General features: G+C 36.9%; 1 protein-coding gene across 1 annotated transcript in view; it reads right to left on the bottom strand.

Moving 5' to 3' along the window:
- Positions 1–25,386, bottom strand: part of GAS6 (growth arrest specific 6) — a 43,764-nt gene that overhangs the window by 7,611 nt on the left and 10,767 nt on the right. Inside the window, exons 5-12 of the mRNA XM_034419248.3 lie at positions 18,076–18,198; positions 17,070–17,192; positions 12,700–12,825; positions 9,968–10,089; positions 8,188–8,306; positions 5,345–5,534; positions 3,340–3,504; positions 1,370–1,529 (exon numbers count right to left, since the gene is read on the bottom strand). Of these exons, the coding sequence (XP_034275139.2) occupies positions 1,370–1,529; positions 3,340–3,504; positions 5,345–5,534; positions 8,188–8,306; positions 9,968–10,089; positions 12,700–12,825; positions 17,070–17,192; positions 18,076–18,198 (1,128 nt within the window). The remainder of the gene's footprint in view (positions 1–1,369; positions 1,530–3,339; positions 3,505–5,344; positions 5,535–8,187; positions 8,307–9,967; positions 10,090–12,699; positions 12,826–17,069; positions 17,193–18,075; positions 18,199–25,386) is intronic.

Here is a 25,386-nt window from a genome sequence, read left to right as displayed (position 1 = left end):
ATTATACATATACTCAATATTCTTTGTAAGAGTTTAGTTTTTTCAGAGTTACCGTATTTTCCGGCATATAAGACGACTGGGTGTATAAGACGACCCCCAACTTCCTGTTAAAATATAGGGTTTGGGCTATACTCGCCGTATAAGACTACCCCTCTTCCAACACACACCAAATAAAAATTAAAAAACATCAACTGGCTCACCCACAATGTAAAAGCAGCTGTGCTAGACCCAAAATGGCCTCTACAACAAGCAGGAACCTCTCACAGCCACAAAAAGCCACAAAAAACAACTTTCACAGTTTACACACACACAACACAACACAACTGGCTCACCCACAATGTAAAAGCAGCTGTGCTAGACCCAAAATGGCCCCTGCAACAAGCAGGAACCTCACAGCGCCACAAAAAGCCCCCCCCCAAAAAAACAACTTTCACACTTTACACACACAAAATTCCACATACAGCTTTGTGAGATTTTGTGTGTTTGTGTAGTTAGAGTGAAACACTACAGAAACACACTAAATCTCAGAAAGCTGCACAAATATTATTTTATTTTATTTTATTTTTATATGAAAACTAAATTTATAATTTCCTAAACTTTAAATGGCTAGGTCTAAAAAAGAACAACTAAAAAAACCCCAATTAACTATTTTTTTTAAAGCTCCCAAAGGGGGAAAAAAACTTACCCAATAGAACAGGGCTCTCCAACCTTGGCAACTTTAAGATTTGTAGACTTCTACTCCCAGAATTCCTCAACCAGCTTTGTTTTGCTGGCTGAGGAATTCTGGGAGTTGAAATCTACAACTCCCTGCCTGCTTGATTGCAGGCAGGGAGTGGCTTGCTGATGGAATGAATTCAGGCAAGCGAAGCAAGGCAAGCGTTGCAACTAGCAGCTAAGGTAAGCAAGCTGGAGGGGGAAAACTTTTTTTCTTTTACATGGCTCTGGCGATCCCAGCTACGTTGCCTGATTAGCAGGCAACTCAGCTGGGATCGTCAGAGCTTGGATCGCCAGAGCCATGTAAAAGAAAAAAAGTTTTCCTTTTACATGGCTCTGGTGATTCCAGCTGAGTTGCCTGATTAGCAGGCAAAGCTGGAATCGTCAGAGCTTGGATCGCCAGAGCCATTTAAGGCTCGTCAGAGCCTTTCGGGCTGGTCTGCCTGGTTACAGGAGAATGACACCCAGAGTATAAAATGACCCCCATACTTTTGAGAAGATTTTCATGTGTTAAAAAGTCGTCTTATACGCCGGAAAATACGGTATTTAAATATTATAATAACACTTATTTTTTTCTTCTTCATCCATGCCTAGAAGACACATTAATTTTCTTGTAAAACTTTCTTTCCTATAATAATTAAGAACAAGTACTTACCATAACTGAGATTAAACACGGCAAATCCTTTGCCAGGGTAGAAAGAGCCTCTTCCTGCAATTGTAAAGCACTGCATCCTATCATTCGCTCGGACCGTATCTTGGATATTCATGTCCTGCCAATTCCAAGCCCTCATACATCCATCTAGTCGAGGATTAATCTAACAAGAGAAAGGAAATTACTATTCTTTGAACTGCTGATGAAAATGGAATGGGGTTTATCCAAATATTTTAACTTAGAAAACAATGCTTTTCAATTATCTCAAATCTCTCTTCAATATATTGATTATATTTATACTCAATAAATATGAGTATTATAAAACAACATAGGCTTAATCAATCATGGTTTAATACCACTGCCAAGACATACAGTAGTGATATGCTATTTCAATGGCCATTTTTTGTTTAAAAAAAAGATCATATAGATGTATGTAGGCTTATAGTTTAGCAGCATTTGGAATGCTGTGCTCAGTCCAACCCATCTAAAAAAGAGAACAGCACTGGAAGAAAATGTTATAGCACTTCCCCTACAATCAGAAGATAAAATATGACAGGTTTGAACTTCAGAGTAGATGGGGGAAAGGTTTCTGTGAAATTTAATACATCTTATAGCATCACAAATGTAGGATGTGGATAGAAACTGACTGGTTATCATAAGCCAACCAAAACTGCTTCATGTAACAGGTAACATAAGAATGTTCTACTCTAAGCCATTTCTCTGTTACAGCTTCTCCTCTTCCATTTCTTTAAGTTAGAGAACATCTATGTCTGAGCATCAACCAAGCTGGGCAGGTTTGAAGAGATGGCTGCAGGTGACTCCTCTTCCAAAGAAATAAAGGCAATGGTAGAAAGGGTGCTGCTTATGGCAGGCAGGTGCTGCTTATGTGGTCCCTCCTGGCACCTTGCTACCTGCTGCTTTCATTGGTTCATAAGAAGCTGCAGTATCACAAAGCATAGAGATACTATGCTTCTATAGGCTATGAAAATGTGAATCCATCTGAGTGAAGAGGTTGAGTGTAGAGCTGGTAGAACAGTTTGTTAGAAGACTGATGAAAGGATTCATGAACAGGAAGGCATGTAAGGTAAGAAAACAGATTTTAATGCAGCATGATATCATTTCTTAGGCTAAGAGTTGCACTTTTCCTCCCAATGATGCCATTTTACTTTTATACACTCTCTCTCCATTTGAAGAACAATATGTGTTTTTTCATTGCTATGAGCCTGATTTTATAAAATGTCTTTCCATCTTTTGTGAAATCAGACACTGCTTTATCTTTTATATTTTAAAGAGATTGATTTTATTTGTAATTTTATTCAGTTTATTGTTTTGATTAGATTTGTATAGACCATGCTGCATTCTTCCAGAGGGAGTACATATGGAAATGAAATGAATCATAAATAATTTTCAGTCAGAATTTTCTCAAGAAAATATAACACAGCAAGATAAAATGTTAGATTCCCTACAGTCAGCAAATTAGGTCACTGAACCTTTACAAAGTCTGCTGGGATAAAAGTTGCAAAACACTATCAGCAGGAAAGCATAAAGAAAAAAACCTTAAAGAATGCAGAGGAGTAAATAGACTTGCTCATAAGGTATGTTGACTTACTATCCTCCCTAGAGCTCCCAGCTAAAAATAGATAAGTGAACAATACAAAACAAAGAAAAAAATCAGAACAGCAGAAAAGCCAATTTCTATAATGTTGAGAGCAATTTTGCTTGCTTGACATATCTTCTGAATATGTGTTCTACTGCACAAATTTATTCTTATGGTCAAAATTCTTATGGTCATATGAGTTTTTTTTAAAAAAAAAAGTATTATATTTTTTCCTCATGGACAATATTTTATCTTACTTTATTATTATTATTATTTTATCTTATTTGAATCCAAGATGTCTCTCTATCCCTTGTTCCATCAGTTGTTCAACTCTACCATAGATTATAAAATGCATGCAATGAACAGTCCTACTTACAGGATGGATAAGATGATGGATCTTGAAAGGAACTCCTCCAACTGTCAAATTTAGTTGATAAAGTCCTCTGTCTTGAGTAAACAAATCACCTGAGACAGCTATCCTCATAACTGCATCCTTATTGACTTTTATAACTAAACTTCTTTCCAATTCATCAACTGATATCTGACAGAAAAAAATCACAAAGGGATCAGGAGAGAAATATGAAAAAGCACATCATATTCCATATAAAAATATTATTCAATGAGCCATTTTCAAGTCATATGGTGGCTATGAATTAGCCGTATCTTTAGAAATACATACAGCCAAATAGCTTTATTTTTTTCATTCGGTAGGACAACATTGTAACTTCAGAAGTGAAGCTAGGAAAAAGGGGTAAGCTGATTTATCTCAACAAAGCAGGTCCTATGAAACATTTCAAGTGACACATTAAAATTGAAAGTCTCATAATATTTTATATACATATATTTGCTAACAATAACAAGACAAAACATGATCAGTATGCAGTTTTCTCTCATGTTCCAATCATACTGTTGGGACTTAACATTTGACTATAAATTGACTATTTATTTACCAGATTTATCCCAAGCCACATCTTCCCCCAAATAATTATCTGAAAACTAGGAAAATGGCTGATAAGAAGAAGCTGTTGTACAGCTGTTGTGGATGGGAGGTTAAGACTGCGTATTTGAATTTATCTGTTTGAGAGAAATGTATAAGATATACAAGACAGAATAGTTCATACACAGATGGAAATAAATTAACTTTGAAATATGTACAAGTAGCTCTTGTTATCCATGATTTTGCATATATTGACAGATTCCTTATCATCTGAAATTCCACAAACAGCTGGAGATCAAGAAGCTTTCAGTTTTTCCACACCAGCTCTTTTGGACAACTATCCAAACCACTCTACAATTTTATCTACAAGAGGGTGAATCTGAATGCCTATCAATTCATTTTGTATGAATCTAATTTCAGTTTATCCACTCACATCCAGCCCATTATCAGGCTCAAACACAGACAAGGGAATAAAATGTTTTATGTTAGATTACAATTAAAACCCATGATACATGTCACCATAAGCATGTAGGCACTTTCTGAATATGTCCTGGCAAGAGCAAACACAATTACTATTAAATTCAAGACCCAATCCTAAAGGGAATTAAAAGCTTCCAGGGAACCTAAGAGAACTAGGTGGGTGCATTCCTGGATCCCTGATATACTGGTAAGTCATCCATCAAGCCAAGAAAAGCAATCTCAGCCTCAAATTCCAGTTGCATAATCAGTAACTTCCAGCTGTATCTACAATAGCAAGACTACAAGACTCTTAATCATCTTAGTTGGAAATTATGTATTGCAAATCAACCTACACTTTTCCTGCTCTTCCACATACGAAGAGTTAAACTGGATTTTAACTCTTACAATTATTCATATGTTTTGACTTTGGTATGGTATCTTTGATAACAGTATCACAGCTATTTATTTTATGAAGGAAAGTATATATACCCTCTTGCAAGTAAATTGATTATTTGGCTAAAAAGGATTTACTGCAGTACAATGAGATTGGTACTTGCCAATGTTTACATTTCTCTACCCTGCCTCAATATTTACCTGCAGTTCTAAAGACAGCTGCAGAGACAAAAGTTAGCTGATGTCACAAACTTGCAGAAATATAGAATGTTATATATTTAAACATTAAAAACTAACATTTTATTGTATTAAATATAAATAATTCTAATTTTTTACTATGGGCAATGTACAGGTCATCGTATTATTTATTTAAAAATATTTACACAGATGTACAGTTTAAAATCACAAATAAAATTGCCAATAGGATAAAAGTTCCAACCAGCCAGATTTTTAAAAAAAATCTAGCATAGTAATAAAAGCAGTCAAAAGTCCAGCAATACAGCATAAAGTTTACCACCCAACTAAAACCAATGGACCTTGTCTAGCAAGAGAGACTTAAAGGCATGAAAATAGAAGCCTGTACTATACCCACTGTCTGCCACATGCCATGGTTGATGACTGGACCAGTGCTGGTCACCCGGCCAATTCCATTGTACTTGAGTTGCAGCTCCAACCGTCCATTGCGCAAAGCCAAGACTATCCAGGTTTTGTCTTTATGGCCTCCAGCAAAAAAAAGGATGCCTTCAGGATCGAAGGTTCTAAAATCAAATTCAGCTGTAAATCTGGACACATAAGAATAAGGAAGAAAAAAAAGAGTTATGGAGGGAATAGAGTCTATTTTCCAGACACTTAAGCTTTCAGACTATCTCCATCTAATTAAAAAAAAAAAAACCCTATCAGCCATAGAATCATTGGGGGATGATAAAACATGACATCATCAGGCAAGCCCCATACATTGGGCATTTACATTCAAAATCACCTACTACAAAAGATCAGGGTTGGCATTGTGATTATCAGGCACAAAAAAACATGTCCACATATGTTCGAATTTAAGTGATTTGTTGCTATGCTTCTTCTCAACTAAGGTCAGCACCTGCTTAGATAAGGGTCAATGGAAGTCCAGGGAGGTTGGACTTAGTTCCATCTGTGGCCATGTAATGATTCTAGGCTGATCCCTCTTTTCACCCCACCGCAGGGTTTGCTATTCCTTCTCCTACAGTAATGTACCATATATTTGGTCATTTTCTTCATCTCCATAGTTTATATACAGGTAGTCCTCCACTGACAGCCATTTTATAGTGACTTTGTGAAGTTACAATGGCACTGAAAAAAGTGACTTGTGACCATTTTTTAAACTTATTTATTATTAATGTATTATTATTTATTAATTCAATTTGTATGCCGCCCCTCTCCGAAGACTCAGGGCGGCTCACAATGCATTTAAAATCATTATAAAAAATATTTTAAAATTAAAAACATTAAAAACATTAAAACTCATTCACACCATTCATGGCCGGATCTCGCCAGATCGCAAGGGCGAAATCAACGGCCCCAGGCCTGCCAGAAACGCCAGGTCTTCACCACTTTTAGGAAGGCCAATAGGGTGGGGATGGTCCGGACCTCAGGAGGTAACTCGTTCCAGAGAACTGGGGCAGCCACAATGACAATTGTTAATCCCATGGTCATGTAATCAAAATTTGAATGCTTGGCTACTGGTTCATATTTATGACAATTGCAGCGTCCTGGGCTCCTATGTTCATCTTTTGTGGTCTTCTGGCTACCAAAGTCAATGGGAAAACCAGATTCACTTGACAATCATATTACTAACTGAACAATTGAAGTGATTCATTTAACAACTCTGGCAACAAAGATCGTAAAATAGGGCAAACCTCACTTAACAACTGTCTTTATTAGCAACAGAACTTTTGGGCTCAGTTGTGGCTGTAAGTCAAGGACTACCTTTCATTAGATATCTTTCTGTGCATCAATTATTTCCATATGTAAATTGATATATTTTAAGGATGATACTCTTGGCAGGATATTATGGGAAACTTCAATCAACAACCATACCTTCCCCAATAACTGCATTCTAGATGATCCCAACCTTAGAATTCACTGACCGCTAAACGAATGTACTTGTGATGTCATTTTAAGAAATAAGAAAACAAGAAACAAGAAAATGAACAACACACTTGTTGCATGTTCTTGGGAAAGTTGTTGGCCTGGTAGGCAAGAGAGAGAGTTGAAAACGGAGAGAGAGTTCCCAACCTCTCCTGATTCTGCAAACAATTCTTCTACACCACACTGTACTATCATTGCTGCAAATGTGTTAATTTTTTTTCAAGAACTATAACCACATGAGCAAGCTGCCCTGATGCTTCTGCCACCAAAACAGTCACACCTCTGCTCACATTTCTTCAATGACTTTTTGCTGTAGGAAACCTTCAAAAAGGGAGCTTGCACAAATATTGCTGACCATGCACTGTAAGGTTTCCAGTCATGTGGTAACCTACCAGGGGTGGGTTCTACTTATCTTTACTATCGGTTCACAACAGGAGCACGTGCCCATGCGAGCATTTCTGCACATGTGCAGAAGCTTCTCCGCATGCGCAGTTCATCAATTATGACGTCTGGGTGGGTGGGCGGAGCCTCCCACCGCTTTTACTACCGGTTCTAAAGAACCGGACAGAACTGGGAACAACCCACCACTGTAACCTATTCACATCCCTCTCATAAGAACTTTACTCGGTGGATTGCAAGCCACTGATATAGGTAATGGTGTGCACAATATCAGACCAAGACAGATGCACTGTACTTTTCCCCCTTCTCTGTCATGTGTGTTGCATACAGAAAGAGTTTGTAAAGAGGTCTTCTGGTATTTGTTAGTTTCATATAGTTAGATTCTGATATACACAAAAGAAAAGATGGAAAGAAGTACCTAGAACCTACAAAGGTCAAAGTTAATGTTCAAAGTATAATGTTTTATGCCATCAACTAGCAAAGTTAATACCCATACATAAGAGACAGAATCAGTATTTTAACCCTTCAACCCCTGCCTTAAAATGGAAAGCTCCTTATCTGGGAGGAGTTCAAGACATGCAGGAAGACCTAAGACCTACTATAGCCCTTAAAATCCCAAGTCCCCAAATTTGAATCCCAGATACTCTGGAGAAATCTAATACCACAAATGGTCTACAGCCCAAAGACTACCCATCTTGGCCTATTTAAGAACTCCTGTAAGGACTCCAGTGACATAAAATAAGAACACAATTGTAATTGTTATTCAGATCTTAACATCATTAGGCAATTGGTCCTTAGTAAGTCTTAGAATTCCAGCCCAGGATGACACAACTTAATTGCAAAGAAAGGTAAATCAATTGCCTTTAAGAGGGAAAATAATTATTATTTAAATTGCTTTTAAAAAGCAATTCTCACCTTGTGGGTTGTGTCCTTTTAAAAGCTGCTTTGATGACAGGTGTTGCACTAAAAATTCTTCCAAGATAGAGAGATTTAATGCTTTTTGCAGTAGCAAATGGTACACAAGGCAAAATATCCTGGGGGAGGGGAAAAAAAGTTTTTTCAAAACACTCTGCTCAGATTGAGGTCAACAATTACAAAGATGTTTGTGTTTGTGTGTGTATGTAAGAATTATATTTAGAGCATTCAGTGATTTTGTAGTGTCCTGAAAAACAGATATAGTAAATCAGGGCATCCAGCTCCATCTGGCTATGACTGATGTGTCCAAAACATCCTGTGAACGCCTCCATAGGAGCCATCTTTTCCCTACTTAGATGTCATGTGATCACACCACTTAGTGATGGCAATTCTGGCAGTCCTGGTTGCCAAGTGAAATCATTATGGGTTATTAAGCAAGAATGTCACATGATCACCATTTGCAACCACCTGCTTGCTTCCCCATTAATTCTTTGTGGCACATTTGGGGGAAAAAGTCACAAATGGCAACCATGTAACTATGAGTCACTGCAATGGCAGAAGTAAGTACTACTCATTCAGCACTGTTGCAAGTTTGAATAGTTGCTGAACTAGTGTTTGTAAACCAAGGACTACCTGTATATTATTATTTTGTTATTCATATAACACATCTTTCTGATGTAGAAGACCATAAAATAAGCCCATTGTCAGGGTTGACACCCATTTAATGGATCTCTGGTGAAAAAGGTTGAATAGTGTCAGGCAGAAAAGACCCAAAGAGCTATTGTTAATACGAAAACACTAGTACAATGGGCAAAAAACAAATCTCATGACGGAGAGCAACTTTGTGTAGGTAATTCTGGACTTACAACCACAATTGAAATTGGAATCTTAACCATTGAGCAGAGATTCAAATGAGACACTTTGTCACCGTTTCACTGAATGACTGCAATTCTAGTTCTCCCAGTTGCCATTAACTGATTGTGTGGGTCATTAAATTGCCTTTTTCTGCAGCTGTAGGCACGCCGAGTTTATATGAACCACCTATTAACCACCTTGCACCATCCTGCAAGTGGGCCCCATTCTCTTCATCATTGGAAGACTCCTTCTCCAAACTGCACAATTTGAAAAAAGGGCCTCCTGAACAAATGTGAGAGCAATCATATTCACTAGCCTTCCCAGAAAACTTTCTAGCCTTCAGAATGCTGGCGTTCACTAGCTTTCTAGTGTTAGGAAGCTAGTGAATCTTCAGGATCTGAGATCTGTTCTTGAAGCCCACTGAAGGATTTCCCCTCTCTATATAATCATGGGATACTTGGCAATCAACCATAAATATGAGCTGGTTGCCAATGTAATCATGTGACGGGGGAATGGGGGGGTAAAGCAACCTTTTACAACAACTAGAATTGCTTTACAGGCAATAAAACATCTTTTTAAAATCTGTCGTATCTTTGTACAGCAATTAAACAACCAGTTGTAAATCAAAGGCAACCCATAAGTTTTTATCTGAAATTTCATTTGGCAAGAAAACAAGCAACACATGCTGTATGAATGGAACTGGGAACCAAAGTTTTAAGTATGCATCTTCCCTATTCATGATAGGCAACGCTCCGTTTTGTATTATAATTTGTATTATTATATAAACATAGTGTTATAATATATTCTTCTCCAGACTCAAGTGAAGGAAATGAGTTAAACTTTTCACTTTGTACACTGCTATCTCATAAGCATGAGGCTCCATTTGTGTGTTTCTGCCTACAGAACAGAAGTATTAAAATATTACCTCACAAGTATTCATATCACTGGAGAGTTTAACTCCGCCTTTTCCGTTGCAGTGACAAGTATAACTTCCTTGTGAATTAACACACGTTTGCTCACAGAAGTTCTGCTCACATTCATCCACATCTATAAAACACCAATAAAAAGAAAAGCAGAAAATTAAGTTCTTGTGTTTGCTTTAAATGTATTTTAAAACAGTTATAGCAACCATAAAGAAAAATACAACATGTTATTCTTTCTAGAAAACTTAGTTCGGCATTGTGTTCCATTTCTGGGCAGCTTTTCTCCCTACCCCATCTCACCCCTAAATTTACCAAAAATAATCAATACCTTTGATATATTTTTTTAATTTTCATGAAGATAATGCCATTTCTGTGTTTTTCTTATACCACAATAGGAAGTCATGGTGACATTTTGCTGTCCTGCTCAATGTATGATATTGAAGCAGTAAAGTTGTAATGTAAGATACCATCAGTTTAACCATGAATTGGCATGTCTCATTTGTTGCAGCCAGGCAAGTGTGGTCAGTTATAATGGTGAATTCCTGACCCCACAAATAGGTATGCAGAGCATTGATTGCCCATTTTAGTGCATAGGCTTCTTTTTCAATGGTGTTATATTTTTTGATTTTGAGGGGAGGGGATTCTTGGAGAGGTAGACCAAAGAGTGGTCCATTGCTTCAAAATTTTGGGTGGCATGGCGCCTAAGCCTATGTTAGTTATGTCTATTTCTAGAACAAAGAGGGTTGGGGAAAATTCTGTCCTGGTTTCTGGTTTCTCACACAATGTGTCTTTTATTTTTCCAAATACTTCCCGGTGTTCTTTAGAAACTTTATCTTTGAGCATTGGTTTCTTGTTAGGTCTGTGAAGGGTTGAGTTACAGTAGAAAAATGAGGTATGAACCTTTGATAACATGCTGCCAGATCAAACTTTTCTTTGTTTTAGGGGCTTCTGCTTGTTTCAGGGTTTCAAACTTTCTATATTCTGGTTTTACTTCTTCCTTTCCAACCATGAAACCGTTATATCAGGTTTCCTGATATCCCAGATGGCACTTCTCTGGAATAGGCCAGGTTAGGCCAGGTTTTCCTAAATTATCAATTACTAACCTTAAATGTTGGAGATGTTCTTCCCAGGTCTTGATATACAGTAGTGTGCAACAGTGTTCGGCAGTTGTGCAAAAATGGTGTAAATTAAGAATGCTTTCAGAAAGAGAAATTTGAATAGTTTGTTTTTATCAATTAACAAAATGGAAAGTAAATGAAAGAAGAGAAATCCAAATCAAATCAATATTTGATGTGACCATCCCAAACTATTAGCACTTCTATTTCTGAAAGCATTCTTAATTTACAGCATTTTTGCACAACTGCCCAAAAGTTTTGCACAGTACTATATATGAAGATATCACCTAGATAAGCAGCATATCCTTTCCCTTGACCTCATAAAATCTTGTTTGCTAGACACTGGAAAGTAATGGGTGCCCTATGTAGATTAAGTGACATTCTCTTAATTGAAAGAGAACTTGTGGAGTAGCAAATGCTATTTTCTCATTTGAATAGTGTTCCAGTGGAATTTGCCAATATCCTTTAGTTAAGTCCGAAGGTGAAAAATACCTGGCTCTACCTAGGCCATCTGAGAAGTCATCAACTCTGGGCATTAGATACCCATCAAATTTTGCCACTCAGTTTATTTGCTGGAAGTCTATGCAACACTGGTTTTCCCCCATTTGATGTTGGCATTAATATGATTGGAGAACACCAGTCACTTACAGATGAGCATCTTATCTATTCAATTTTTAACAGACCTTTCAACTGTTCAGGAATCCTATAGGGCAGGGGTGAAATCCAAAAATTTTCCCTACTGGTTCCGTGGGTGTGGCTTGGTAGGCGTGGCAGGGGAAGGATATTGCAAAATCTCCATTCCCTCCCCTCCTGGGGGAAGGATATTGCAAAATCTCCATTCCCACCCCACTCTGGGGCCAGCCAGAGGCGGTATTTGCTGGTTCTCTGAACACCTCAAAATTTCCGCTACTGGTTCTCCAGAACCTGTTAGAACCTCTTGGATTTCACCCTTGCTATAGGGATGCTGTCTAATCAATCAAGTTTCTCCCATTTTTATTCTGTGCTCTATTAAAACAGTTTAACTCTTCAGTTAAAATTGCTGAACTACAATATCAGAAAAGCTAAAGTGGTAGCAGATTAAGTAAAATAATCATTAACCAGAGCAGTCCATTTTCTACCTAAGAATGCTTTCGTTTGAGAAAGGTGGGCTCTCTCAATGCTGACATCCAAAAGCAAATAAAGAAAATAGTGATTTCCAAAAATTTGAGTATAAACCTGCATTGAATTTTCTAATCATCAAATGATTTTTTAAAATAAATTGGATGACAATACATTTAAAAAAGAATATTTGTAGTTCAGGATTGAATTGAGGGATCCCATTGATGCTCTCTGAGCTTGGTTGTTTTCTTGTACACAATACATTACCCAAACTAGGTAACATCATCAATGCTAGACAATACATTTATTGTACCTTTTAAAAATTATTCTTCTAAAAATATTATCGTAATGCTTGATACAGTCTTCATTCAAAGCATCAAGTCTGATTCAATACATCTGCTTATTTTTCAATACCCACTTGCCATCTAGAGGTATATAGGAAATTTAAAGCAAAGTGAGAAGGCAACAGCATACATCAAGGGTAAGAATTCTCATGATGATATTTAATTCTACCTACTAACCTTTGCAGGTCTTTGTGGCCTCATCGTAAGTGTAACCAATATCACAAACACATGTGTAAGAGCTTATTACATTTTTACATTGAGCTTCTCCACAGATCCCTGCTGTTGCAGCACATTCATCAATATCTGGAAAAGAGCAAAAAGTAAACATAATCAACAATAATAATCAGAGTATCAACAATGTTTCACAGACCTAACTCATTCTCTTTCTATTGTTATAACTGCATGATGGAATTAGGAAATGACTTCAGCCTCCCCATAAAAAAAAAAGATTGCTATTCTGCAAAACATACAGCACTTCTGGGTAAATGCTGTAAAATTATTAAAAATGGAGAAAACTCTGGAGATGGGAACAGAGAGGAGGAGAATCACAGGAAAAAGTGTGATAGCAATGTTAGAAGAGGGTCAGGGTTTTGAGACAAAAAGGATCACAGGATAGGAAATTACGAAGCTGTTTGGCTGGGAAAAGCTTCTCTCAGTCAACAATGAGGGTTTTGTCCATAGTTCCCTTAATGCAGGGGTGTAAAACTCAAGGCCTGGGGGCCAGATCTGGCCTGTGGGGTGCTTAGATCTGACCCGCGGGGCTGCCCTGGAAACAGCGAAGGACCAGCCCGCAGTGCCTCTGCCAGTGAAAACAGGGCCGGGGGGGCACACGTGGCCATTCCCTGAGCTCTGTTTTCACTGGCAGAAGGTTGCAGGAGGCAGTCACGGCTGAAAACAGAGCCCAGGAATCCCTTTTTCGCTGGCAGGGCGCTCAGGCCACCACAGGCGCCCCCAACACGAGTGATCTTAAGCTGGCCACGCCCACCCTGGCCATGCCCACCCCAGTCCCCAAGGTCAAACACAACCCTGATGCGACCCTCAATGAAATCGAGTTTGACACCCCTGCCTTAATGGAACATGCTGTATAGATCATGTTTACATGCACATTTGAATTTGTTTCTGCATTATGAAAATGAGGCGTCTAATGTAATGAATGGAGGATACACAGTCAAATCTTGCGGTGTAGATAGTAGCATGTGGCACCACCCATTTTTCAACAACTAGTCTGTACATAGCAAATTTCATGCAGAATAGTATATAGCTGCATCCATACATACCCACCATGCCATTCTCTTTTAGGTTAAGCAATGTTATGCACAGCATAGAAAAGGAGTAAACCAAAAGAAATTAAAGGCATCAGAGAAGAAAAAGAGAAGAAATATAACCGACACTAGTTTATACCAACATCATTTCATATTCTCTTTGCTTCTGACAGATTCTTCCTCTGCTTCATATGCTGCCGTTTGTTTTCTTAAATTAGGTTCTGAGGATGTCATCAACTTTATCTTACCATGACTTTCTCTGCCTTCACCTTCCTTTTGAACTGTTCGTTCACTCTGCTCTCATCTATTGGTTGAGGAATTCTGATTTTCATTCATTCTCACTCTATGAGAAACTACATCCTCATACAGGTAGTCCATGACTTATAACTAATCCTTTAGTGACTGTTCAAAGTTGCAATGGCATTGAAAAAAAGTGACTTATGACCAGTTTTCACATTTATGACCCTTGCAGCATTCCCATGGTCATGTGATTAAAATTCAGGTGCTTGAATATTTTATGACAGTTGCACTGTCCTATGGTCATGTGACCACTATTTATAACCTTCCCAGCCAGTTTACAACAAGAAAGCTAGGGGAAGTCAGATTAGTTTAGCGACTGCAGGATTTACTTAACAACTGTGGCAAAAAAGTTGTAAAGTGGGGCAAAACTCAGTTAACAACTGCCTTGCTTAGCAATGAAAATTTTGGCCTCAATAGTGGTCATAAGTCAAATACTACCTATACCTTATACTTCTTTTTATACTCATCATTCAGTTTTGCATTCAGGAACATATTCCTTTCACAATTTTTCATTCTTCACTCTATTTTTCTTGTTTTAGCATACACTGAGCCATGGTGGCGCAGTGGCTAGAATGCTGCATTGCAGGCTAATTCTTCCCACTGCCAGGAATTTTATCCTGATCAGCTCAAAGTTGACTCAACTTCCATCCTTCCGACATTGGTAAAACGAGGACCCAGACTTCAGAATTAATAAAAGGTAATTTAAGGAATGGGGATGCAACCATAGCATCTGTCTGCAAATTTTATGCATGATTCCAGTAAAGGACTTGGCTACTTTCATGAGCTACAGACAGATACTAGAATGTTCATGCCCCACATGTTGTGAGGAACATTTTCTAAACTATTTCCAAAGTGCTGCACAACCTTAATGCCTAACTCTTTCTCTACTCTGTTTGCCCATTTAAATCTCCTTTGTCAGCTGCTTTTCCACAAATAAGTTATAAAATATGTTTACAGCTCCCTCCCCATCTAGGCATTTTCCAGATGTATTGGAATTGCAATTACCCTTGCTGACATTATGAGAAATTGCTATTCCTTTGTTTTATTTTTAAAATGTTGGCAAGCTGCTTCTCATTGTAAAACAAAATTAAAATAGATGTAGATCAGGGTTATCAAACTCAAGTCGTCATGGCGGCGTCACGTGACATATCGGGACTTTTTTCCCCTTCGCTAAACTGGGTGGGGGCGGGCCCAGCACGTGATGCATCCGGCCTGCGAGTTTGACATCCCTGATGTAGATAATCAGTATCTTCCAGGAATGTCTACAGTTGAGTCATTACTCATTCAACAACCCAGTGTTTGGCAACTTTAAGATGTATGGACTTCAACATTACTGAGAGCTAATTTGTTCTAGTCATTAAGGAACCAGGCTAGAAAGCAGGAGACCGGGAGTTCTAGTCCTGACTTAGACATGAAAACCAGCTAGGTGACTTTGAGCCAGTCACTCTCTCACTCAACCCACCTCACAAGGTTGTTGTTGTGGGGAAAATAGGAGGAGAAATGTGTGTTTGCCACCTTGAGTTATTTGTAAAAATAATAAAGGTGGGATAAAAATAAATAAAATTACTGGCTAAGGAATTCTGGGAGTTGAAGTCCACACATCTTAAAGCCGCCAAGTTGAGAAACATCACAATAAATTGTCTCACAGGGGGATATTTATCACTAGGTGACACTACTGAAGATTACATGGAACCAAAGGTAGACACCATCCATAATGCAAAGTTGCAATCCTTCCTGGAACTATCCAGCCAACTCTGCTTAACTTGCTATAAAATAGCCCTTATGAGGTATGATCAAAAGAAAATGTGAAACCCCCCCAAAATTGTCACGTAGTGTCTTGCAAATACTTCAAGTTCCAAAAGCTGGAATGATGCCCCAAAACAAAATGGTGCCTCAAGCAGATATCTCAGCCTTTGTAGAATGTGGTTTCTCAGCAACAGCTCCAGTTAGGAAGTGTTTGCCGCTACTGTACAGCTCTTTTCTTCCTTTAACCTTCTCTCTCTCCCCTCCACAATGTCTGTCCAGGCAACATTATTGTCATTTTATTCTTTACTGACTTCCAGTGTGCAGAACATTAACATTCTGTTCAACAGGCTGAAGCACTATAATTTAAATTACAAAAAACATATCCATTGTTATTGGCCACTTGTCATCAGAACATTTCTGAGATGAGTAAACTCTCTAGAGATTATTTTTCTCTCAGGTGACTGCACACTTCTTGTATATCCTAGGTCATTCTCTAATACAATGCAATATAAGAAAACTAAGAAAAACTATATTCTACTTTGCCAAATATTGCTTTTTAGCTCCAGAAGGAGCCAGTTGGCTGGAGCATTTTGGCATAATATGCCAATCCTTTGTGAATCACTCTTTTGCTATGGGGTTGGATCGTTCTGTGGTATGACTGCAGACATGCTTAGGCATGCATTCCTGGCTGTTCCTATTGAAATCTTAAACCGCAGTTGTGAGAAAGTCAGAAGCAATAGCAACTGCTCAGTTTAGCCTTCAGAATTATTTATGCTAATAAAGATAGCAAGTAGCTCAGGGTTAATGTGGTTTATAAATTTTATCTGGATTGAATAATTTATTGCTGGCTCATAAATTCACTTAGAACATATCCACAATAAACATTTTAATCCTCGAAATGCCATTTTTTGTCTTTCATCAAGATATCTACCCTTTTATATAATAATGGAACAATAGATTCTCAGCAGCGGTATGTAGCTTTCACTCACTCTTATAGAATTGGTGCAGTAACCTTCTCGTAAAGTGTTGTTGATAGAACATGTCAAAAGATCCAGCAATCATAACTTGCCAAAGTGTTTGAACTGGCAAACTAGGGGTTGGCATGAACACCAAAAAGAAGAAAGAGGAAGCAGGAAAAAAGAACTGCAGCTGATGAGATTAGATTAGATTCAAAACAGGGTAAGTTCATATAATGCCAAAGGTGGATTTCATATTATTCTTGTCTATTTCATAGCTTACCTTTGCATGATTTATTGTCACTCATAAGAGCATAGCCAATGTAACATGAGCAGTGATAGCTGCCTGGCTTGTTATAACAGATCTGTTTACATCCGCCATTGTGATCTGCACATTCATTAATATCTAGAAATGGAAAAAGATTGTTTCAGTTTCCAAACAAACTCCAACAGAAGAATGTGAAACAAGACATTGATCTCTTTATATGTATCATTTCATTAAAATCCACATGTTGTATATTCAAGATTTTATCATTTCTGGTTTGATTTTCAGTTTACAATGTATAAATTTATTTATTTACGCAGTTATTCACAAGCGTCTTCCTATACTAGGTTAAGTTTTTAGGCTGACCAGAGCAATAATCTATGCAGAATCTCTTTCAATCAAGTCTTCGGTTATTCTATTTTAATGGGCCCATTGAGCTATTTGCTAATTACAGTCTCTCTTGTCATCAGCAGCAAGATTTCCTAGAATTACTCTCTTAATCTCCATCTGGAGATTCCAAAAATTGAAACTTTTATGTAAAAGAAATCCATATTCTGTAAATAAACTATATTTTTCTTCATCCAAAAGTCAAAATTATAAGAGTAAAGGTAGTCCTCAATTTACAAGTTTGTTTAGTGACCATTCAAAGTTATAATGGCATTGAAAAAAGTGACTTATGACTGTTTTTCCCACTTATGATTGTTGCAGCATCCCCAAATCATGTGATCAAAATTCAGATGCTTGGCAACTGACTCACATTTATGATGGTTGCAATGTCCCGAGTTCATGTGATCGCCATTTGAAACCTTCTGACATGCAAAGTCAATGGGGAAGCCAGATTCACTTAACAACCGTGTTGCTAACTTAACAACTGCAGTGATTCACTTAACAACTATGGTAACAAAGGTCGTAAAATGGGGCAAAACTCACTTAACAACTGTCTCCCTTAGCAACATAAATTTTAGATTCAATTGTGGTTGTAAATTGAGAACTATCCATACCAGCAGCTCAGATCTAGGCTTACCTTTATCACATGTCTTGCCTTCCCAACCTCTCTTACAGTGGCAAAGGTATCCACCTTTCAGATCTTCACATTTTATAGTACCATCTCTGTGACACGGGTTAGGAGAACATTGGTCTGGTAAATCTAGGCCAGAAAACAAACCTCGTAAAATGTTTATCCTTGACTCATATTGTTCAGAACAATGAGATTGGTATTACTCTTCAAACTAACCCTGAGAAGGCATTATATTCTTTTTTATAAGGAGGAATAACATTGGTGGAATTGCATCATTGTATAATGTTATTTTCTAGGCCATATGCCCAGTTACAGAAAAGGTATAACTCACTAAAGCAAAGGAAGTTTTGTTCTGGAGATCATTGTGGTTTTTTTTTTCTTTTTAAAGAATGGAAAGTATTTCTCAATTTACCTTCCTCATTCTAACTTTGAAATCAGCTTTCTGAGAAACTGTTCTCCGATTGTTTTTTTTCCCCCTCCAAAAAAAAAAAAGTCCTGAGACTACAATTGTTAATTTTAGGCAAGAGAAAAACATCAACACACTTGCAGTTGCTACCTTCCCAGAACACCCTGAAACTATGATACATATTGTTTGTATAGGGGTTCAGCATGAACTCTATACATACGTACATGCCAATTAAATGTTATACTCAATAAACAAAAGAGAATGAGACTTAACACAGGACACTCAGTGACTCTTTTTGCAAAAAGTGTGTATATTTCACAGAGGTGCAGATTAGCCCACTAAATATGAATACACATATACGTATATATACATATACATACACATACACACACACACACACACACACACACACACACACACACACACACACATATATAAATCCAGTGATTCCCAAGTTCCTACATAAATACCTAAAAGGACCCTTTTCTCACTCATTACTGCATGTACAGCATGCATAAATATATGGTAACACAGATCTGAACAAATCATTTACAAACATATGCTAAAACAGGTTAATGCACAAAATATATTAGTGCACCATGATCTTTCTTAAACGAACTAGCTAATTCTTACATATCCTATATACCAAACAATAAAACTGTAAGGAATTTTATATATATTTTTAAGCTTTTAAAATGATCAACTGTTTATATTCCACCCTCCCTATGCTGATCTATGACCATAATAAAGATTGGGCTGATAGGCATGGCAGACAGAAAAAGAAAGACAAAAGCTGAGGTAAAATTGCTTAGGAAATTCTTTATCAATAATGATGCCCGAAAATGTCTTCTTCAGAGCGGAAGAAGCTTCTTGGATAAGAAAGTAAAACGTCTTCAAGGAAAAAACGAAATCCAGTTGCCTTTTGGAAAAAAGCACTTTTAGTATGCCTGAAAATGCAGTCATGATTTTCTCTGTCCTAAAAGCCACAATAAATATTTTTATTCAATTGTTCACATAAATTATTCTAATAATGACAAAAATGTCACATCTCTAACCATGTATTTGGTCATGCTATTTGGGAACCAATGGACTCCTGACTGCATGTGGCAAGGTACACAAGTAACATGTACTAAGAAGAAAACGTTCCATATGCAACTATTCATTCTAATGTTTTCTGTGTTTTTCTAAAGGGAAGGAAAGCCATAATCTAGAACACAAGAGCAATATTGCTGACAACCTCCCAAGTAGACCAGACAGGAAACACAACAAAATGAGCTAATTCTACTTTATTGTCGATGTATATTAACAGAGTCTTGCAAGTCTGAAAGTACACACCTCTCACTGCTTGATATGTTAGGGTGAATCCTTTCTATGTTTCTTTCTCTGACCATTATTCAGATGCATGATCTCCCCGCCCAATCTTGATTGTTCTTTAGGTAGCATCTGTTCCCCTTGTTTCCCAGTGTTGTTCTCACATACCATTATGTCTGCACACATAGAGCTATCCCAACATTTTATTTTTTACTTCTACATGGTGATTGCCTGATGAGTAAGGTTAACAAATTGAATATTAGAATGGCTATTTAGACTTTTTCCCCAAAAAATTCCTTTTGTTCTCAACTATCATAAGGCTACCTCAAAGAAGATGATCGTTTATATTCCCCAAGTCTCATCAGAGTTGGAGTCCTTATTCTTTTATCATAGCAAAACATTCTGATGTTGAGCAAGGCAAAACTCATAATTAAGAATGGTATTTAAGTACCCTCTGCCAAGATCAGACATACCTACAATATTTTTATCTTGAAACCTAGAAATAGTATTGCTTGATAAGGTCAATATAAACGCTAAGTACTAATAAAAGCTAACATAAAGGCAATGTTAACAAAATTCATTGTCCTCTCTTTCTGAAGTAAGCAAGCTCATGAAAAAGAAGCTGGCAAAAACTGAATAGAAGAACATCTAACATTGTGAAGGTGAATCAGACGTATACATAAACCCATTCCTGTGACCCCATTATAGATTACACTCACCAAGAAAATACCATTTAAAAACCCTGCCTGAAAATTCTTGCTTGGCAGGTAGAATTTTATTTCTGTACTTGCTGAGGTTTTTGTTTTTTTGTAGAAAACAATAGATCAATGGTGGACTTGCCTTATATTGATGACTTGGCAAATTCACACTGCTCTTGCAAAAGAGCAGTGTTTCTCAACCATAATAATTTAGGAATTGTAATACCAGTTGGGGAATTCTGGGAGTTGAAGCCCACATATTTTTAAATTGCTAAGTCTGAGAAACACTATATAAGGGGACAGTAAACGTGTTAAAGTTTCAGATACATTTTTCCTGCAAATGTAACTGTTATTCTCATACTCGATATGAGAACAGGTCTGATGGGGCTCTCAATTTTTTGACGCATTTGATATTTTTGCTCTGCAGGCAAACCAACTACTGGGGAAAAAAGAATGATTTTTTTCCTGATAACTATCATGTTATATTATGCAGTACATTTCCACATTGCTTATTGTTGCTTAGTGTTCACGTTTCAAGCAAGAGATGAAGTCAATAAACACAATTAATTTTATAGTAACAGCTATTATTTGCTTTCTCTTTTAGTGAATTATGTACTCAAGTATCCATATTAACAAAATATAGACTGGTGATGGAACAATTACATTAGAGAATATCCCAAATTATTACACTAATTGTAATGCAGCCTAAAGAGGAAAAAGTACATTAAAGAAAAAAAAACTAATTTCTAGTGCCAATTCTATCTAAGAAAAAACTAGTACTTACTTGAACCCCACTATACACAGCAGACAGGATACATTTTCTACATGTAAATAAGCAGTTCTCATCTTTATGTTATTATAAAGTCCAAGTCAGACTTTCAGTGTTTCTCTTTTCATTATCTAAATATTAAAGATGCATTTTGCTATTTTTCTCATTTAAATTTTCTCATTTAAATTTAATTTCTCATTTAAATTACAACAGTGCCATGGGCAAGCTGTTATGTTTGAAGCTCTGTAAGTAAGACACACACTTCTGGAACTGACTGAGATAGCAGCTTGCCTAAGGCAACTGAGCATGGCTTTAATTCTGTTCTTTTCTGTTCTATTCTAATCCACCTTTCAAGAATATAGCCTTCCCAAGAGTGTTTTCAAAGGAAAATCTTTGCAGGATGTTGTTAAGATTACCAAAACACGTGAAGCAATTGAACATTTGGGAAAAGCAGGACACGCAGTATAAATATTATATATTTTATTTTATAATTTTTAGATATGCTTTGTCTTTCAAGTCTCCTTTTGGTTCTGTTTTTCAGTCTCATATAAGGAAAAGTTTCAAACAATATTTCTGCCTATAAAATTTTGTAAAGAAAGAGCCAGAAAAGTGGAAAATTAGAGGACTGTTACAGAAACACCATGCCCAGTTGCCTTACTGCTTTTTCTTTACTATGCTCAGACAATGCATCAGAAACATTTGATACTGTTTATTCTTCAGATGGAAAAAATCATCATAATAAGCAAACCTGTATCAAGTTCATCATACTAGGCTCTTGAATATTACGTTCAATGTCCTCCATGAACAAAAATACTGGAAAAGCCTAGCAATTATTCACATATTAAAACACACAACTTCCTGATCATTCTATTGAAAATCTGGCTGTCCCATGCTTAATTACGTAATGCTTCTACAGCGCTTTCTAACTTTCTTCAATTACAGGGAAATATATTCCAAAATGTATCAGTAGCACTTGCCCCCAAATATGAAGATTTGTTTCTCAGTAATCAGCTTTGGGATCAAGGGACAATTCAGAATGGATTCACATGACCATACAAATATTTAGCATGAGTTGGGGATGGGTGGGGGTCATTTATAATATTTGTATAATCTTAAATGGAATCCAGTGTAGTCTGTGATGCACTTGGAATATTGAAGCTGTGGAGTTCTACACATTGATTCAACCACATTCTCTCAGCCTAACTACCTCACAAGATCATTATAAGAATTGCATATTCCACCTGGCTTCCATATGCCAATAACGGAAGAGTTGCCTAGCACTGTGATTTAAAGATGAAGGGGGACTTCAAAATGCACATAAGCGTACAGTACAAGCACCTGTCTACAACTACTTAAACCAAACATGTCTTTTCATGGAAAACACACAACAGTTGCAAAGGAAAGCTATGCAATCCCTGTGCATCTATTTGCAAGATGGCAAATGTAGATACGAAATTATAACATGCACAAGATGTCATCATGCCAATATCACCACTACATACTTGCATCTTCATGTCTTGAATACATACACATATTTGCAATATTGTGTGATGATGTCAGCATGGACATGTTATCATTTACCACCCCACCACAGATGGGTAGACAGGTGTTACCTGAAGAATTCCTTTGTTGCCTTTGAATCTGAAGCACTGTACAACTGGTGAAATAACTATAATGTGCAACATAATAAATAATGTCTTAGGATAAGTTTAGGGTGTTCATTGCATCTTGACATAAACAAAAAATCAGATGAAGAAACTTAATTGTATAACACTTGTATCTAGTAGTATTTCACTGACAACTAGGAAAATTTGGGGATGCCACGCAATACCTTGATCTTTTGAAGAAATGTACCCAAGAGATGATATCTGACTATGATAAAGGAATCAGGTAATATAGACTGACTGAAATGGCCTTTTAACTGTTGAAGAAAACCACTGTTCAACATCTTATTTAATGGTCCTTGCAGGTTCCCATCACAAGTGTTTGCTACATTTTCAACAATTCTCAACAAATCAATGATCGAGGGATCTTTGGTGCTCTCTGAGCTTATTTTCTTGCAGGCATTTCATTACCCAAACTAGATAACATATCAATGCTAGCTAGTAAAGAGTGGGGTTTGCTCTGTTTATATTTCCTGGTCAGTATTGGTGGGTTTGGTTTTAGAGGTTCTTTGGTTGAGTTGTGTACTGTTGGCTTGTTTGTCAGTTTCTTGACTAGGGTATTGTTTATTTGATTGTTGGTTTGATGTTAATCTTGGAGTTAATATATGCTCATTTGAGTGCTGATTACTGCTAGATAGGTGCTTAGATCTCTTTGTTCCTCCTTTGGCTTGATTATCTTTTTTTGCAGAGGTTATAGATATTATTTATGTCTATTTGTCTATTGATGGCTAATCTGTCAGAATGCCAGGTTTATAGAAATTCCCTGATGTTTTTGGACTTGGCTTGGTCTAGGATGGTCATAGTTTCCCAATTGAAACTATACTTAAGTCTGCCCATATGTCGTGGAATTAAAGAGTTTTAACCATGTCTTCTGATTACTAGTTGGTATTCATGGATGCGTTCTGCCAGTCTTCTGCCTGTTTCTCCCACGTAGTGGTTGTTGCAGTCATTACACTGTATGTTATAGATGACTCCTGTTTTTTTTCTTCTGGGGCTGCTGGGTCTTTTGGTTTGCTTGGGATGTTTTGAAGGGCTTTAGTTAGCTTGTGTGCTATTCTGATTCTATGTGGTTGTAGTAGTCTGTTGTGGCTTCTGAGATGTTCTTGGTGTATGGCATGTTATTCTTTTTAGAATTTGTGTTAGTTATGCTGTATTGGATTGATTGGTCAGGTACTTTTTGATAAAGTTGCACGGATATCCATTTTGTTGGAATGTGTTGTATAGATGCTCTGTTTCCTTTTTCTGCTGTTCATAGATTAACTCCAAGATTAACATCACCCTAAAAATCAAGTAAACAATACTTCAACCAAGAAATAGCCAGACAAGCCAACAGTACACAGCTCAACCAAAGAACTTCTAAGGCCATCCCCACCAACACTGACAAGGCAATATAAACCGAGAACAAATCCCACTCCTTACTAATACTGATGATGTTACCTAGTCTGGGTAATGAAACGTTTGCAAGAAAACAAGCAAAGTCAGAGAGCACCAAAGACCACTCATTTCAACCCTATGCTACAAATATTCTCCTTCTGCGATTATCACAGAAGACTAAACCATATCACCTTTGCAATATTTGAGACTAGTTGTTAATATATATTTATCCTTCTGAGTTCAACTCTTTCGAACCGTAGTAAGTGAAACAATGGCAAGGAGAACCAGCATTAGCTTTCGCTAATACTAAAGTGATAAAAGACAGAGGGGAACAACCTAGGTCTCTATGAGGTTTGCAGAAATCTGAATTTGGGATTTCTACACTGGACTAAAATGGTTTTGTATCCAGCAATTGTAGAACCGTGGGATGGTTTTGAAGCATGTACCATCCCTTATAAATAATACCTTTAAAATGTTTTGTTGTATGTTTCCTTTTTAAAGTTTTACACAATTTCCAATCTTTTTTCTTCAACTCTACTTCAAAAAAAAAACCCTCTTCCTACTTAAATTTTAATACTAAAATGTGTGTGTGTTAATTTAAAAAAGTAATTCCATCGAATTATCTATTAACTATCGGTTTCTCTTTTAATATAGTACTTAAAATTCACTTATGATAGAACTATTGTATCATTTCTCTGTTTTGTTTTCTGTTCATATTTTGCCTGAAAAATCATAGTTTGAGCTCACGTGCTTATGTTCAAAGTGATGTCCTACAAAATTCAATTTGATACTTCAACTAAGTATACATAGGACTGAAGTCCTTCTCTCTCTTTAAAGCAATTTTCTTTTAATCTTCACAATGGCTCTGAATTTTTTAATCCTGAAAGGACACTCAAGGGAACTCAAATCCATCCTCAAAACCATTTACTTTGAAATATTATGAGTCTTTTAGAAATAAATTATCTATTTCCATCTACATTTTGAAATTGATTTTAAACCTTTCTTTGCTGCATCTTTGCCCCAAATTTCCACAAAGGGGGATTCCTTTAACTTTACTTTCACTGGTGTCTTCCCTAGTTTTTTTCCTCTGCTATT

This window comes from Pantherophis guttatus, chromosome 5 (genome assembly GCF_059756535.1).
Source record: "Pantherophis guttatus breed Tessera chromosome 5, ASM5975653v1, whole genome shotgun sequence".
Taxonomy (NCBI): Eukaryota; Metazoa; Chordata; class Lepidosauria; order Squamata; family Colubridae; genus Pantherophis; species Pantherophis guttatus.
Note: the sequence above shows the minus strand (reverse complement) of the source record. Positions and strands in the feature narration are given on the sequence as shown.